The sequence below is a fragment of the Lepisosteus platostomus genome, chromosome 2 (genome assembly GCF_059453375.1).
Source record: "Lepisosteus platostomus isolate fLepPlt1 chromosome 2, fLepPlt1.hap1, whole genome shotgun sequence".
NCBI classification, from domain to species: domain Eukaryota; kingdom Metazoa; phylum Chordata; class Actinopteri; order Semionotiformes; family Lepisosteidae; genus Lepisosteus; species Lepisosteus platostomus.
The window spans coordinates 56998220-57016323 of NC_142612.1; the positions used below are offsets into that span (position 1 = coordinate 56998220).

An 18104-nucleotide genomic window follows, 5' to 3' on the forward strand; every position below is an offset into this window, starting at 1 on the left:
ACATGCCTGGGTAGATTGTTTCAGACTCCCACAACCCTTTGGGTAAAAGAAGTGCTCCTGTTGTCAATTTTAAAAGCACCTCCCTGTATAGCAATCTCCACAAGTACCTTCCTGTTCATTGAAATTCATGTTCCTTTAATTGAAAACTGCAATGTTCTGAAATGAAGCCGCGATTTCTGCGCTGCCTGGACTTGTTCTTTCCTGGGCTACATGTTATTTAATGTCATCGAGGCCCCCGCAATTCAGTAACTATTAAAACAGAAAGACAAGAAGTTCTCCTATGTGAATTTGAAAACAATTTACAGTTTGACTAGAATCCTTTCATGCATAAAACAGTATGTTGAAACACTTTATTTTATCACTGAGATTAAGCCTTGCTATGATGTACTGTAGCAGTACAATGTTTAATTCATATACTGTAAACAACACTGGTCTCTGATAGAAGTCGCTATTTTTTCTAAGGTATCTATGCAGAAAATGCAGCAGGGCCTAAAGAGACAACGTCTAAGGCAGCATTTCTATCTTGTAGCTTGATCGCATCAGAGCTCTGAAGCTCAGCAAGGCTGTGCCTGGTCTGTACTGTGATGAGAGACCTTTAAGGAAAACCCTGTTACTATAGTAAAAGGAGCATATGGAGTAGTACCCACTTGAACTATATGGAGTAGTATTTTGTTTTCATTTTGCAATTTCTGCACATTTTGCCTGAATGAACTAAAATAGAGCAGTAATTAAAAAGCATGAAAAAATCCAAGCTTTACCAAAATTCAGCAGCATCATGAAGGCAAATCGACAAGGGGACCCCACGGAGGACGCAGGAGTAAGCAAGGTGTTGGGGCTTGGAGCTGAGGTGTGTGGTGATGGCAGACAGCACATTGCTGGAGATATCTAACACTAACAGTCATGACAGAGTCAACAGGTGGGGAAGTGTAACGGGCACTTCACCTTAAACTTTTATTTTCAGAAGGACAGGAGCAAATATTGATTCAAGAAAAAAATGCAATCTATTTGATGATATTAAATTGGTGAACATGCCTGGTCTTTTGGAGCTACTGAGATGCACACAGACTAAAAGTTTGACATGTTCAAAACAGACAGTTTTGACTATTCTAGGTGAGGAAAAAGAGACTGCAGCACAACCCTGTTATTGGCAACATTTGTACATCAATACACTATATTTCTTTGGGTAATTAGGATTAATGAAGGCAATGTATTGAAGTGCACCACTGAAGGTCACACGTACATTAACAGAATTGAAGAAGAAGCCTGATAATAAGTGTCTCCTGGTTTGGAATTCAGCCTTAGAATTGCTTGTCTTCTAATTTGAACAGCTTGCAAACTCTTTGAAGAAACTCCAGAACATTCCAACCAAGGAGAAATTAAAGACTGGTGAATTACATCACCGGTGAAGAATCTTATCATATACAGAGAGCCAACAGCATATTCAATTTAAATCTGTGATCCTGTCAATTATACAGCTTCCACTCATGTTATGAATTCCAATGTACACCATGAAACGTAACTAATGAAATGTTTGTTTCAGCAGCTCATGGGTTGTGATAAACCTTAGTGGATGGCATGTTCGTAATGTTAGAGCTTAGCTGTTAACTTTTCTTGACTTTCTTGACTGTTAACTTTTCTTGAACATGTTAGGAAATAAACTACTGTATTTATTATCTTACGTATTAAATAACCATACTGCATAGTGCATGGAAATTCATGAACAACAACTACCTTTTCCAAAGTAATACTTCTGCATTTAAACCAGTATCCTCCAGCAAACTTTGGATCTCCCAATCCCTTTAGGACCTTGACTCCCTTTACATTTATTTCTTTATTCCCTGCAGGCCTCCTCTAAATAATTGACACAATTTGATCTGACCTCCTGGGTAGAGTAAATGTGTATTGTCTCAGTAAAGAAGCAATGTTTGAGGAAATTGCTGGCCAAGAGATGTGTCTGCCCCCTTTTTTCAATCTAAAGTTAACATTTCTTTAATTGATGTTTGTTTTTCTGAATTTCAGAAGACATCTGTTTAGAAGCAGTCCTTCAAATATTCTGTAATATACTATGACAGACGTACAGAGTTTTGCTGACGTGGCAATAATTCCAATTTGTTTATCTTTAGAAACAAGTGAAACGAAAAAAAAGGATGAAATGATTAAATACTTTTTATTACGGGAAGGTAACAAAATCCTTTATTTTTTTTTAATCAGTTCTTTTTTTCACAAAAAGAAATCACGGTGAGGAGTTCTAATAAATACAATTTGTGACACTTCCACCTTCAAAATGTGTCCAGGAGGAATTTGAATGAATAAACCAGGCTGCCACGCTTATCTACCAGCTCATTTACATTCTGTTTATATATAGTGCCTGCAGGATGCAAAAACTGAGAGAAAATTCCAAGGAAAATGATCGAGTCCCCCTAGAAGGCACCCTAGGGCCACAGACTAGAACTTGGACAAAAACTGTTATGACAAGAAAGGGGCTCATTACCATGTTCCAAATACATCTGAAATGACTCCATGCCAGAATTTGTTGTATTTTAAACTTTTTAGCATGTGTGGTTGTGTCTTTCTCCTCTTTTCTAAAAAGGCTTTAATTTGTTTTGAGAGATCTTTTTTTCAAAACATTCTCCTGTAGCTCCTCCAAGCGTGTTGGTGGTTTGTGGAGACTTAACCGGACCTCCTCCCTCACTTCCCAGCCATATGGAGCTTTTTTTCTTCTCTTGCCCACCCTTGGGCTTCAAACAAGAAGCCTTGAAGTGAACATCAATAAAGGGCTATCCTAACAGCCTCTGCTTTACTGAAAAAAAAAAGTAAAGCAAAATATGGACTCAGAAAAGTCCATATTTTGTCTTCTAGCAGCTTGTCAACAAATGTTAAACAGTACAAATTTAATGTTAGAGTCCCCTGCCATTTCAGGTTCAGAATGTTGTCAACCTGTATGTGAAATACAGAATTTATAAGCCTTTCTCCTATATGGACACAGCACTGCCAGCTATGTATGCTTTCACATAAATGCACATTGGATGGTGCACCATTAATTCAGACTGTTTTAATACACCTGCTGGCGTCACATTGCAGATAAATCCACTTGACAAGAGTGTGGTGCTGTTAATTTCTTTATTCTTTTGTCTTGTTATAATGAGCATGTCCTACACTGATGACAGCTATTTGATATCTGCTTCAATCTCAGTCTGTTGTAGCTCTAGCTGTGTTTAAAAGCGTGTTGTAAAAGTACTGTACTATATAATAAAAGTAAATTAATCAGTACAATTTCAAGTTCCGTATTTAAGAACTCCTCTCCATTTGTTTTAAAATAGAATGGTGTCTTCAAATCCTAATTGTATTTTTTTTTACTGTTTTAATGTTATACAGGCAATTCATGATGGAATTCAACATTTTGAGTTCCAAACAAATTCCCCAAAAACCCAGTCAAAATCGCAAAACTACTTTAAAATCTTATTTAGATTTAGTCAATTAACATCTCACTTCAGACTAAGTACAAACAGAGGCAAACATTGAACACTGCATTGAATTGACAGTATTGTCTATAAAACTGTATCTATACTATTGTATGCAAAGCTGCAGTTCTTGTTCATTATTCCTTTACAAAGCACACCATGTAAATACCATCCAGTTAAGAACAGGCTTGAGGTGAAGACTGTCAGTTCTGCTCTTTACAAAACAAGTTCCTTTTACAGAGCAGTTTCTTATAGCTTGACTGACACTTTGCCCTCATTCAATCATTCATTGTTATGTCACCTGATTAAGCACTGCCTTGCTGTCTTACATATGATTGAATTAGGCACCAGAAGACAATGTTGCCAACAGCACATGCTTGTTTTCAGCAGTGAGTTTTAGTGGTTCAGTAAGATGAACCTTTTAAAAACCTTTTTTAAAAGATGGTCTTTTAATCATGCTAACACATTCATTAGTGCACTGTATTCAGATGTGCACTGCTTTTTTATCAATTGCTATCCAAAGAAATGTTCCTACATATGCCTTTATGTATGACACAAGTGTCTAGGATTAGAGAAAATATCTGACATAAATTTTAACATATATTTACTGTTGAAAATGTACCCAGACCAGAAAGCCTTTTTTGCCAAAGCCCCAAAATATTATTTTTCGAAAACAAAAATCCAGAAATTAAAGCAAAGATAAAAAAGAAGCCACGCAAAGCCAGCTTTTCAAGACTTAGAATGAATCTAAATTGGCAATTTATGATAACATGAATGAAGAATTGAAAAAAGCAAGGTGTCTGAGACCAGCAATATCTTCCGAGCTCTGAGGCGCTATGAGGATGTAGAGAAGACGAGTATCACAAGCAAGGCAGATGTGTTTTCAGAACTGAGACAGCAATCAATGCATTTCCTCATCAAGCTACAGAAATAGCCCAACCAGAGAGCGTTGGGCAAAGAAGAAGGCAATCCATTCAAGAAGCGTCACAAAACAGACGTCTGCATTACGGAGCATACTGACAGGGCAGTCTGGAGTGACACAAAGAGACACAGCAGATCTCTCTCCTCGAAGGAAGTGTCACAAAGAATCAGGAGAAATCCACAATCATAAGGGGTGACTTGATATTTCCCCAGGCAGGAGCAGCACTGGTGACTGGACTGCAGAACACATCACGACTTTTTAACCTTCTCACAACTTCCATTGGAGTCTTTTAAGTATTACCCACTCAGTATTATCCTGGGCACGGTGGAACTCAATGATGTCAGAAAAACTAGGCTGAGCCTTTCAGGACTGAGGCTGGGATTTAGGTCTGCCATCTTGTGCAGAATAATCCCATGACATCTTAGTTACAAAGGATGCAAAGGTAGGGTTTCATGGTTTAAAATGAACTGTGTTAAAGCCTTTGACCTGTTTTATCTACAGAAGTGCAGAAGGTCCTTCCACACAGAAGCCCACAGAAACCAAACTATGTGCTCACTTGAACTATGCCAGTGACACGGGAGGTCTGTCATAGCCCAGGTCGCACATAGATGTTCTGATGTTGTGGTTTTGAAAGTAAATATTCTTCATGTTGTGAAAATGGCTCCTTTCTGTGGAATTATGATACAGTTTCACAAAAAAAACAGGGATTTAGGAATAGGCTAGTCTATCCTCCTATGGAATATCAAGATCATGTTTATAGACCTGGATTGCCAAAGGTTACTAATTAAATGGTGTCAGCTCAGTCCCATTCTCATTCATTACGAAACTGGCTGATTCTTTCTGAAGATTGCATTCAGAAACCCTCACGTCTGATATATTCTGCAAGCTTAGCAAATCACTTCCGTGATGACCTAATCGACTCAAAAGTAATGAAAATAAATTACTCTGTTCTCGAACACCTGCCTTCTAATTTGTGGCCAGAAAATCTTTACCTTGTTTGAGTTAAATGACACACCATCGCTATATAATACTCAAAAATACCCTGTAGAAAACTGCTGACATACCAAATGCATACAGCAGCACAAATGTGAAGGCTGAACAATATAGTCCAAATGTTTTTGCAGTGCTTCAGTGGGAGGCAACATTACTTTGATTTGGAAAATAAAATAACTTTTCTCTTTTACTTCCAAGAAAATTAAACTCCATACTTTCTCTGGATCTACAGTCATAGGTCAAGGGAAGCAGTTTCTTTGAGGAGATCTTCTGGGAACGCCATGAATTTAAATTTGGCCTCCATTCAAAAACAGCAGGATATTAAACTTTGGCCTAGTAGAGACTGATTGATCTGCCTGTTTGACAGTTCTCTTTCATGTCTATTCCACTCTTGTTTGCTACAGAATGCATCTATGCCACTAATTGCTGTCCTCCATCTAAGATTGCTGTGTGAGACAGCTCTGTTGATTCTACAGTATTAGAGTGGGTTTGCATTAATTGATAACTGAAGGGGTGGGAAAACACTCCATAGGATTTCCACTGTGTAATTCCCCTCCTGCTAAAACCCAGTGCTAAAGATAATAAAAATGACAGCTGAGGGAAGACTCATCAGTATCCACACAATACAAACATCTGCCCACTAATGGGCCAGAGGACACATATGATTTTTTGTGGTTGAGTATGTTTCACAAGTATACAGTACTCTGAAATTTGTAGGACCCAGGATTTTGTCTGAAGTGGAGGCATATCCATTTAATAACTTATATGCATAAATGCATTGAATCAGTGCTAAATCAATACCTAACTCAGACTAAAATGTACAAATGAGAATCTGAAGCCTAATCTACAGAGGGGTATGTCTACAGTACATACCCTGCACCCATGACTTGTTCACTCAGTAGTCTCACTGTCACAAAGTCCTGACAGCCAAGCCAGGTTTACATCAGTGTTTCTCAAACACATGGAGCAATACTTTGCTTACGTTGATTTCTGACAAAAGGACTAGAAAGCACTATTGTCAATTTACCTTTTCCTTTGACATTTTCCTCTCGGATTCGCCTCACTGCATTCTGACTCTCTTCTTCACGATTTCCAGCTAGCACACAAAAAAACAGGTTATCAGATAGTCAAAGGGAATAGGAACCAAAAAAAGGTTGAGTTGCATTTTCAGCTCTGACAAAAAGTAACCCTTACCTAAAAGACATCTTAAGACCACTTAACTTTAGCCTCCCAATTACTTCACTTTTTGTTGCATTTTATACAATGCACTGTGATTCTACTTTTGTAAATGACATTAGTAATGTCATTTCCAACATATGGCATGTTGGCATATCCAACATATATTGTCCATGGAGTGCATAATTACACTGCTACCAGATGAGTTCTGCTTTCTTATGGATTTGATATTTAGCCTCATTTGATTGTCTACTTTGTCTTCCTAGTTTTAGGACCCAGCTGGAATTTAACTTGTAAAGCTGGCCAAGCAGATGGAGCGCTCTGATATCACCGAGGTCTTGTTATGGAATAAATGGAAGCCGTGATAAATGAAGCTGGGACTCCATCAGCTCAGTCACTACGAGCAGGGAGGCTTTCCCACTAAACCAAACTGAACAGTTAAGCACAAGACAACCTCCAAACTGAAGGCTTAATTTATTCTAGGAACAGTAGCACAGATCGGCCCACTGAGATGGGAAAACACTTCTTACTGTGAAGCCTGTTTAGTGTGAGTCATTGCTCTGTACAACGGTGCTTTGTTTTAACTATGCTGTCCCACTTTCTGAGACACAGAACCCACATGACTACTCAATATTCTCTTTTTTACACAGCGACTCAGTGATCGCTGTGCTTGCAGAGGACCAAACACAACTACAGATTATGAAATGCCTTTCCACCAAGGAAGAGGGTGTACTGTATGTGGCAGATATTTTCACATGCCTTTTAATTGGCAGAGAGAGGCCAAGCTGGAGCAGTTTGGGAAAATAATCCCATGCGACTGGTGGCACTGGGAATGCCAGACAATTTGCTTAAATGGACCGTTTAGGAGATTAAAGGTCAGTGGAGTTTGTTATTTTGTCATTTCAATATGACAGAAACTGAGAAGCGCTTCCTGTCTCATCCCATTTTGCACATCTTCATGCAAAAAAAACCAACAGGATTCTTAACCTCACTACGGCAACTCATTACCCGGTGGTGCCCCCACAAAAAGCCTTTCGACCAAGGGAGTCAAACCTTTCTAGCGCTATCAGCCCTGGCTTGAATTAGTTTTTTCCATTAAGGCCCTGTGAGGGCTGTTGCTGCTGCCAAGCTGGCCTTCTTTAATGGCAAATGACACACATGTCCTTGCAATTTGTCTTTTTGTATTTAATGCTGTAACTGCATCGTAAAGTGCAGTAGCTTTTTTTAGCAGAAAAGGAAATGATTAATCCTGCCTAAATCCCTTCCGCTGAGCAGATTTATGACGGATATTTTAGTGAATTTAAGAAACCTTTAATTTGGAACTAATTTCATTATATAGCACAGGCCGTTGAAAGCACGAACCATTTTATTACAAGAGTCGGTGCGCTACCACTGTCCTTGTTCTCTGCAAGAAACCGATTTCTAATGGGTAAAGCACCACTGTTCCTGCTTTATGTGACCCAGAATGCTGATTGTAAGATGATATAATATATTCTGCTGTTATTTTGCAGGATGGCTTCCGAAGCTTTTTGCTGAAGCCTGAAACCTGTTTCAATTCTTTGCATATTTCCTCTTTCAACAAAACTCCTATCCACAACAGTGTTTTCTGCTGCTATATATTCAGTAAGGAACAGTTGCTTACATTCTGAATAATGAACAGGGAGAAACTTCTGAACTGCAGTGGTTTAAATGGTACTTTGAATTTTGGCAGACTCTGTCCTTTAGTTCTTAACTTGCTGTGTGCAACATGCTATTTTCAAAGCACGGAGATAATAAACGATGCAAAACATGAATTACTTGTCAGTTCTGTTATTAGCCAGTCGTTTTTAAACTCATGTTAACAGTGTTAACAGTTAAATGAATTTAGACAGGACAGGGCAGAATGGGGACCAATTAAAGTGAAGATATAATTAACAAAGACAATAGGATATGGGGTGTTTTCTCTCATATAACCTGCGCAAATTCGTTGTGTTTTTAGTGTTGAGATGAGGCCTGCAGGTGTTTACTGTAATCAGGTCGCATACTGTACCGATTATAACGTGCATTCCCAGACTTGTCAGCTGTCTTGCCGTCTCATATCCAATTCCTTTGGAGCCCCCCGTCACTATGGCAACCCTTCCATGTAGTTTGGGAAAAACTGTGTAAGACAAAAATAATGAAAGGACTGGTGGTGCTTCTTTATTCTTGTAATCACAGTTATTCAGAAACACAGCGGATTTGATTGTGTGTGTTTGTGTGCTCAAGTTAACCTGTAGGCAGCTTGCCTGCTATCCTTTCTTCCACTTCTGACATTGCATATTTCCAGTTTATTGACCTTGTTTTGTCTCATGTGTGTGCAATACTGCAGCTCCAGTCAGTGTTAAATAAGGGATAAGTAATTCATGACTACAGTGGTGGATTGATGAATCATAGGTCAAACCTCTCCATCAACAGGGATCCCTAATGTGTGGGATACATTTGCTCTTAATTAGCCTCTTATTTGTATTGAGTCCAGCCAACAGATTAGCAATTACAGAAAATAAAATGGCCTTCATAGACAATCATGCAACGAAGACTGCCTGGATACTAATTTCTAACCCTGCGTCTTGTGGCAGATAATATTTCTTAATATGATGATAATAGTGGTGCTGCCACGTGTCAGATTCATCCACAAAAGACTAATACAACATTGTTACTCTCGGCTGTGAACAAGACAGCTCAGTTGTGTCCTTGTGTGTCAGTCTTTTGTGATTGGGCAGGTAAAAAAAAAATCTTGTCATATTCTAAAAAACAATTTTCTAGTGCTGGCACCTTTTTCCTAATATAGTATTTACAAATATCTTCAAATATAAACATTTCAGCCATAAGAAGTATCATGAACCTTTTCTGGGCATCTTATGTCACAAGATTAGACATGTTCTCATTTAACAAATACTTTTATAATTACAGTCTCAAGTCTATTTTGCTGATCTTATTAAATCGATACTTATTTTTCTCAGAATGGATCCTTTGAATTACTTGATGAAATCTAAGGCAGCTGAGTGATGTATTGCTGCAATGTTATTTCAAGTGTTGCTATTTCAAATAAAACTGATATGGCCACTGTTGCCGGGCTGGTCAACATTAACCTTGAAGAAAAATAAATCAAAACTGCAGTATTACCCAAAGTCTAGAAACACTTTTCAGGTACCATGCATTCAAAGAAAAGAAAAGAGACTCCTGTGACAAGACTCCCTGTAGTTTCACTGGCTCAAAACACTCCAAAGGTGCTGAAAAACTGAGCTGTGCCAATTCTTCTGTAAATTAAATGCCTATTACTCAAGGCATTGTCAAAACTGTTACTGTAGAAGTATCTCCCAAATCGGTAATCCTTTTTTATAGCTGCACAGTGAAGAGCTACCAATACCAAGAGGCCTTCAGAATTAAAGCAGAAATGGCTGAAAATAATCACTATTACAGACTCACTGTAGGCAGCAGTGTCTTTCTCTTGGCTATAGACCTATAGCTCTTCCTGGTAAGCTGGGCTGAGCAGGTGACCACACATGGGCTCTCACTTCAATGTCACAGCTATCAGAAGTCTCCAAGAATAAAAGCTTCAATTAAAAACAAGCAGGATGACCTCTGAGGTTTATAATTAATATAATTACTGCAAAGCTGTTCATTAGCAGCTAGAGACTACTGCCTTCATCCCACTCAATGCCAAAGACAACAGGCTGCTGAATAATCTACTTGCACAATGCTTCTCATACCTTATTTGCACTCAACATGAACATGGGGAATGTTGCCCATAAAAATGTGAAAATGTCACTTCGTATTAAAAAGCACGTTCAAATACAGTATGAGAAATATTGAAATGCTACAATATTGGACTATGGAAATTTTCTGAGGGCAATACAGTAGCACAGTGGTTAACATTTCTACCTCATAGCGCTGGGGCCCTGGCTTCAATTGCTGAGGTGCTATCTGCGTGGAGGTTGCATGTTCTCCGCATTATTGTGTAGATTTCCTCTGGGTTTTTCCTCAAAATCCTGGTGATTCTTAATTACTCCAATTTCTTTTTTAAAAACATACAGTATGCTTTACCTTACAGATGTATTAGTAACCCCTATCTTATCACATGTAATTCAAACTATATCTTTACATCTGCTTCCTGGAATGTATCAGTGATCGAGGAAGTTGGAAAACTGGTTAGTGCATGGATAATTGAATGAAAAACATTAAACTTAAGGTTAGTGAAATATTCGAGTAATTGTTTCAAACGTAGGGTGTTGACACTCACAGTCCAAGTCTGCATCCTCAGCCTGTTTGTGATGTGACATTTTTCATGCAAACATTATAAAAAAAGAAAAAAACTCAAAGCTGAATCAAACCCTGCCAGGTCTATTTTAAATGCAGAAGCCGATAAGGTACAGTGAGCACCTCATCTGTGGAACTACTGAACCGTAGACACCTATCTTAGATATATTTCCTATGTGAATTGAAGCACTTCAGAATTTCTTATTAGGGATCACATACTTTTTTCTGCCATGTTGTAAAGGCATTTACTTCCCTGGTCTTTGCTGGTTAAAGTTTTTACCTGACTCTAACAGTAAAAAAGGTCAGATATTCTTAAATGTAGCAGATGCTTAAAATCTTTACTTCTCTTCTCACATAAGCTATCTTGTATGTTTCTTAAACTCTTTTAAAAGACCTCTGGGAGCCAGGGTTGGCTTGCAAAAATCACAGTTCGTATACATGTATTTGCTCTATATACGATAAGACAGGATCCCCCAACTTCACTCCTTGAAAGTATCAAGTTCTATAAGTCTATCCAGATCCTGTGCAGAAGGATGGCAGTTATTTAGCTCTCCTCCTCTGCTGCCGTAGTTTAAACTGCTGGATTGTTTCCCTCAAGGGAATCTCTGCATTAGGATATATTGACCAGTGTGACACACAATCCCACAGTTCCCTCCTTTAGTTAGATTAGAGCATGGGAAAGTGAGAGACAGTATGGGAAAGTTTCTTTAGAACGAACAGTTTATTGCAAAGGTAACACTTGAGTTCAGCCATCCTTATGTGTAGAAAACGCTGAATTTGATTGGGTTATTTGAGATGCCATTGATATTTTTGATCAGCCACCCAAGAACTTAAACTAATCCTGTTCCTTCACATTCTGACAGAGGAGAAACTGCAGCACTGAAAACTTTCAAGGACCAATACCATAGTACAACTAAAGCAGAGTATAGCCATCTGAGCCATTAATGACCTTAGCTGAAACTGAGGTACAGAGGCTGTAGTTTGAATAGTGCATTTACCTACAATCTTGTATCGTTTTTTCTGGTCTGTTGATTTGGCCAGTATGTGTATTTTTGTTTTGTGACCTAAGGGTTTTAAGTACACAAAGTGAATTTAACAAAGTGGAATTATGGTGGAATTAAACAGTCTTTTAAAAAAAACAGAAGCCCCCCATATGACACAAGATGTGACTTTTCAAAACTTTCTGCTGTTACTACATACAGTACTCTATGAAATGTATGAAAAATGGCTACTGCCAGGCTTCCACATAGGAAGATACAGAACCACTTTGAAACTGTAACACTGCCTTAACTTTCTCAAACGGCTTTTTTACAGTATCGAAAGGAGGGGATGATTATCAGCACCTGAGTCTTCACACTGTTAGCACTATCAAACACTGCAACCTTGTGAAAATCCAATTTCCAATGCAAAACACTTTCTTTCTCCCTGTCACTACCCACAGTGATGTTTGTGCAATAACCTGCTACAGTACCTTGTTATGGCAGGGTTTGCATATGTAAACTGAAAGCACCACTAAAATCTCTGACATAGCATTACTGCAAACTATGAGAAGATGCGTGCTATACTACTGTATATATATAACAAAGAGGGGGCAGCAGCAGAAAATACAGGCAGGAGAAAAGAAAACAATTAGAAAAGGTCGTTCCTCAACGGTTTCTTTAAAGGCTCACATCCCATGTTCTACCCTCGATTCTGAAAAGCTCTAATCTTGAACAAGCTGCTGTCACAGTTAAGACAGTACGGGACACAGATGCCAGGGCAGCAGAATCCTTTCGCCCATGTGCACACTGTGTCCCGAAGCATCGCAGTATGTCCTGAGCCAAAGATTTTGGCACCCCCAAGCAAGAAAAGAGCATGCAAATTAGTGTAGACGGCTATATGCACTCATTTCTACACATATCAGACACACAGACGTCTGTGCACATGGATTATTTGCATGCAAGCAACCATCATTGCTGACAGTTCTCTGTAAGGCAAGTCTGTGTCCTAAAGAATTTGGGGATTATGCAACCCTGACAGACTCCAGCTCTCCAGCTCTGCTGGAAGCTCTCCGGAATTTAGCCATCTGAGTGCTGCCGAGGACCTTTTTATTACAGGCAGATTTCCTACAACCCACCTGGTGAGAATCAGTCGGAAAGTTAAACTGTGTACTGAGTTAGTCCAGAGTACGCTTCTACAGGAGAGCAAAGTACCCTGTGTTTTAAATGAGTAAATTCACTCTAAATATATTACAGAATAGCACTGCTGGAAACAGGGGTGCAAACAATTGTAACATTCACACATCTGGGCAGACAGAATTAATGAAATTATGTTATTGCTGATGACTTAATTTTAAAGAGTTCAGTAAAGAGTCATACCTAGTGTACATCCACAGAAACAGAACTGGTTGTTTTCTCTATTCATTCATTGTGATTTTTTTTAAATAGCTGCAGTGCAGTTTTTAGATATCTGTGTAAAATAAACGGATGCAATTGAAAATGTTAATACTTGGACCTCCTTTTACAGAAATAATAATATTTAAGCAATTAAGATCTCAATTGGTACTCACACAAATATAACATTATACAAAACTGTACATTGTTATCACAGCATTGACTATTGGGAGAATTTCTGCATATCAGAGGACATTGCTGAATACTGCAAAAAATCTGATTTGATTTTAATGTTTCACTTCTTGAAATGGGCTTGAGACAAGGCTGAGTAGACAAGGTTATATAATAAAGGATATGCAGAAACCATTTACATGTCTTTTACCATTCTCCATTGCAGCAGTGAAGCATTTCACAAGCTCTTTAAAAAGCAATAAGGCTCCAGCAGATGACTATGCTGACACAAACTACACAAGACAGCAATCAGGTGTTTACCTTTGCTAATGCAAACTACTTTTAACTTAGTTCAACAGACACTAAAAGTGGTAAAACAAAAAATTCAAATCTTCAGACCAAGGGGTGTTTCTCCCATTCAAAATGGTGCGATTTTAATTGCATTACAGCAATTAAGCATGACTTCTAATATTTTATGTCGTCACTTAAATCTACAGTACGTCTCTAATTATATATCGACCAGCATCAATGTGCAAGACTTTGCATTAACATACAGTATCAGAGCACTGGAGCACAAGAAATCTGGGCAAAAATGTTTGGTCAGCACTAAAAGATTGCAAGCAACTGGTCATATAATCGACAGTGGTCCAAAGGTTATTTTTTTAATCTGCTTTTATAGTTCATATTTATTCACGACAAAAATACAGCTCAAACATGTTACCTCATGCCTGAGACATACCAACATGCTCCAGGCTGTATCTGCATAATTTCTGAGGTTTTTTTGTAATGACAGTCAAATAGAATATAATGTGTCAACACAGGTCTTTTTCCCAGAATTGAGAGTGTTGTAAAAAAACTAGTTTCTTTCCATACACCACATGCACTTAGTCTTCCCCAGAATACCTCTAATATAGCTATTTTATGTTTGTGTAGCCTGTAGCCGGATTCTAACCCAAAATAAATGCTGCCCCTGTAGAATAGTTCTAAAACTCATATTAGTTCAGTGAAGCTTTCAACTGCCTTATTTCATGTTTGCTTTTTTTTGGAACTGCCTAAATTAAAATAAAATTTGACATAGTTTAGCAAAGTATGTTAACAACCATGGGACATGTTCCTTGACATTATATTTAAGACTAATTTTGTCTGTCTTTTTTTTAGAAAGATCTCATCTGGCTGTCAAATGCAATTCTCTTTCAAGTGGTTAACATATGCCGAGCATCAAAAGAAACTTGCCACTTATAACCACAACAAACTCACAAAACTATGAGGATTTTTGTTCGTGCAAGCACTGGAATTTTATTAAGCAGGTCACACAACATTTATTACCCCGAATTAACATTTGTCAATGACAAGGTTGTGGGTGGCATGGTGGGGCAGTGGTTAGCATTGTTGCGTCAAAAGCGCTGGGGTCCTGGGTTCGATTCCTAGTGTGCTGTCCAGGTGGAGTTTGCATGTTTTCACTGTGTTAACGTGGGTTTCCTCCCATAGTCTGAAGACATACAGGTACAGCAGGTTAAGTGGCCCTGGTGTGAGTGTTTGTATCTGTGCACACCCCATGATGGACTGTAGTTCCCATCAAGGGTATATACACATTTTTACTCATTGCTTGCTCCCCTGCAACCCTGTATTAGATAAAGCAGTTAGAAGCTGGTGGACGGCTGAACAGGTTGTCCACTGTTAAAAGAACTAGTGCATGTGGCCACTGCTAAAAGCAATATGAGCATCGCCCTGTGCAACACACTCTCTCTACTAGGATGTACATGCGGTTGTGAGGGATTAATAATAATAATAATAATAATAATAATTGCTTACACTTATATCGTGCTTTTCTGGACACTCCAGGTAACAGGAACTCCCCTCCACCACCACCAATGTGCAGCATCCACCTGGATGACACAACGGCAGCCATAGTGCGCCAGAACACTCACCACACACCAGCTATCAGTGGAGAGTAGAGCAAAGTAATGAAGTCAATTCATAGTGGGGATTATTAGGAGGCCATGATTGGTAAGGGCCAATGGGAAATTTGGCCAGGACACTGTGGGTTACACCCCTACTCTTTTCGAGAAACGCCCTGGGATTTTTAATGACCACAGAGAGTCAGTACCTCAGTTTTACTTCTCATCTGAAGGACGGCGCCTGTTTACAGTATAGTGTCCCCGTCACTATACTGGGGCATTAGGACCCACACAGACCACAGGGTGAGCGCCCCCCGCTGGCCCCTCTAACACCTCTTCCAGCAGCAACCTTAGTTTTTCCCAGGAGGTCTCCCATCCAGGTACTGACCAGGCTCACACCTGCTTAGTTTCAGTGGGCTGTCAGTTGTGAGTTGCAGAGTGATATGGCTGGTCTCGAAAACCTAGGTGCCACCCATCATCCCAGCTCATACCACCGCGACCAATGGCACTCAAGTCTGGCGGGTTTGGTATCCACAGCCATCTCCTCGTGCAAGACAGCCACCGTAACGCAGGCGGCAAGAGACCTGCCTCGCCCACCTGGAATGTTGTCACATCGGGATAAGTCCACAGGAAGGGAAGCAAGTGAGGCCCTATGTCCCGGAATTTGATCAATGCAGCAGCAATGCGGTCAGGTGGGGCCATCAATCACTAGGAGAGAAGTTCTAAAGCGACAGATACTCCTGCCAAGGTCAACACGCTTGGATCTCCCCCTCGACCGTAGTGAAATGTCGTGACTTGTGATCTCCCAGTGTGGCCTCCCATTGACAGATTTGGCTGTAATGTCTTACAAGGTTAGAAATTACTGGTTTGTGAACAGACCAAACAGAGAGCAACAGACAATTAAGTCCAGCCTCTAACATAACAACAAAACACCTGTGTGCATCCTCATGTTCAGCAGGCCATATTAAATTCCTCTATATTAGATTAGCAGTTTTCTTCCCTGGAATTTCACCAGGCTTGACATTCAACAGGTTACATCACCTCATCACCTGTGCCCAATCAACTCTTTCCCTAATGAGCTTATTTAATACTCCTGCAACAGCAAAAATCACTCAAGTGTACGTCTTGGACAGCCATGAATGTTTATTTTTCTATAAATACTTATGTATAAAGAGGTTGACCAATTTACATCTACATCTAAGACAATTGTTCCCGCACTGCTGGAAAGATAAAAGATATGTCATACAAAGAGGGAACTTTCTTTAAAATTAAACTTAGTAGATTTGTAAAGCAATACAAACTAGATAAATCCATACAAAAAAAACCCAACATCATTCTGAGCAGCAGGCGAAGTTGTTATATAAACAGTGCAACGTAAATTTACATTATCTTATATACCTGCCCCCAGCACAATTTCTATGAGATATCAAAATCAGTAAAATTGTGGTTCTAAAATCTCATCGTTCTGCATTCAATAGTTTCTATCAGTTTTTCCAGGCTAAAAATGTGTTTTTTAAAAGTAACCTTCCAAGAAAAAGCTCTGAGGAATGAACTACCATCAAGAGCTTTTCAGGTCGAGTGAGGTGCAGATATTTAAAACCCCAAAACCCGCTGCTTCACACAAGAAGAGAAATTACCCTGATATTACAGAATATCACAGAAACCGCCCTAGTCAAAGTCACCAACGATCTCCTAATAGCTTCTGATTCTGGTTCTCTTTCCATACTCATCCTTCTTGATCTCAGTGCTGCCTTTGACACTGTTGACCATAACATCTTGCTTTCTCGTCTCGAGACTGTGTTTGGAGTCTCTGACACTGCCCTCAAATGGTTTAAGTCTTACCTCACTGATCGCTGTCACTTTGTCTCTCTCAATGGGTACAGGTCTGAAATTGGTCTTGTCAAGTCTGGTGTCCCTCAGGGCTCAATACTGGGCCCCTTGCTCTTCAGCATTTACATGTTCCCACTTGGTCAGCTTTTAAGATCACATGGCCTCAGCTTTCATTTTTACGCTGACGATACTCAAATATACATCCATACCAAACCCGACACTGATGTGGCTGTCTCTATTCTATCTAATTGCATCTCTGACATAAAAATTTGGATGACTCAAAACTTCCTTCATCTTAACTGTGACAAGACTGAAGTCATGCTTATTGGTACCCCCCATCAACTTCGCAAAGCCAGTCCTGTAACCCTGTCTGTAGATGGCTCTGTACTTGAGCTCCAATCAAAATTGAAAAACCTTGGGGTTATATTCGATTCTGGCTTAACATTCGACCCACATGTACAGCATACTGTCAAAACATCTTTTTTTCACCTTAGAAATATCGCAAGACTACGCCCTATGCTATCATTAACTGTGGCTGAAAAGCTGATCAACATATTTGTATTCTCTCGAATTGACTACTGCAATGCTCTGCTCCCTGGGGTATCTAAATCTACTCTGAACAAGCTGCAGTATGTCCAAAATTCAGCAGCCAGAATCCTGACCAGATCTAGTGCAAGTGTTCACATTACTCCTATCCTGGAGTCCTTGCACTGGCTTCCGGTCAAATTCCGCGTAGACTTTAAAATCCTCATGCTCACCTACAAGGCTTTACATGGCTTGGCACCTCAATACCTGTCTGAACTTTTATCGCCCTACTCCCCACCTCGCAACCTCCGCTCTTCAAATTCTGCCCTCCTTACTGTCCCCCAAGCCCGTCTACATTGTATGGGCGACAGGGCCTTCTCCTGCTATGCCCCCAAGCTCTGGAACTCCTTGCCCAAGGATATTAGAGAGTCACCTTCTCTAAACTCCTTCAAATCCAGACTCAAAACCCTCCTTTTCAGAA

General features: G+C 39.5%; 1 protein-coding gene across 1 annotated transcript in view; it reads right to left on the minus strand.

The window, feature by feature from the left end:
* LOC148676590 (polyprenol dehydrogenase) overlaps positions 1 to 18104 on the minus strand; it is a 76708-nt gene that overhangs the window by 44912 nt on the left and 13692 nt on the right. The window contains exons 3-4 of the mRNA XM_088644136.1: positions 8582 to 8689; positions 6404 to 6472 (exon numbers count right to left, since the gene is read on the minus strand). Of these exons, the coding sequence (XP_088500262.1) occupies positions 6404 to 6472; positions 8582 to 8689 (177 nt within the window). The remainder of the gene's footprint in view (positions 1 to 6403; positions 6473 to 8581; positions 8690 to 18104) is intronic.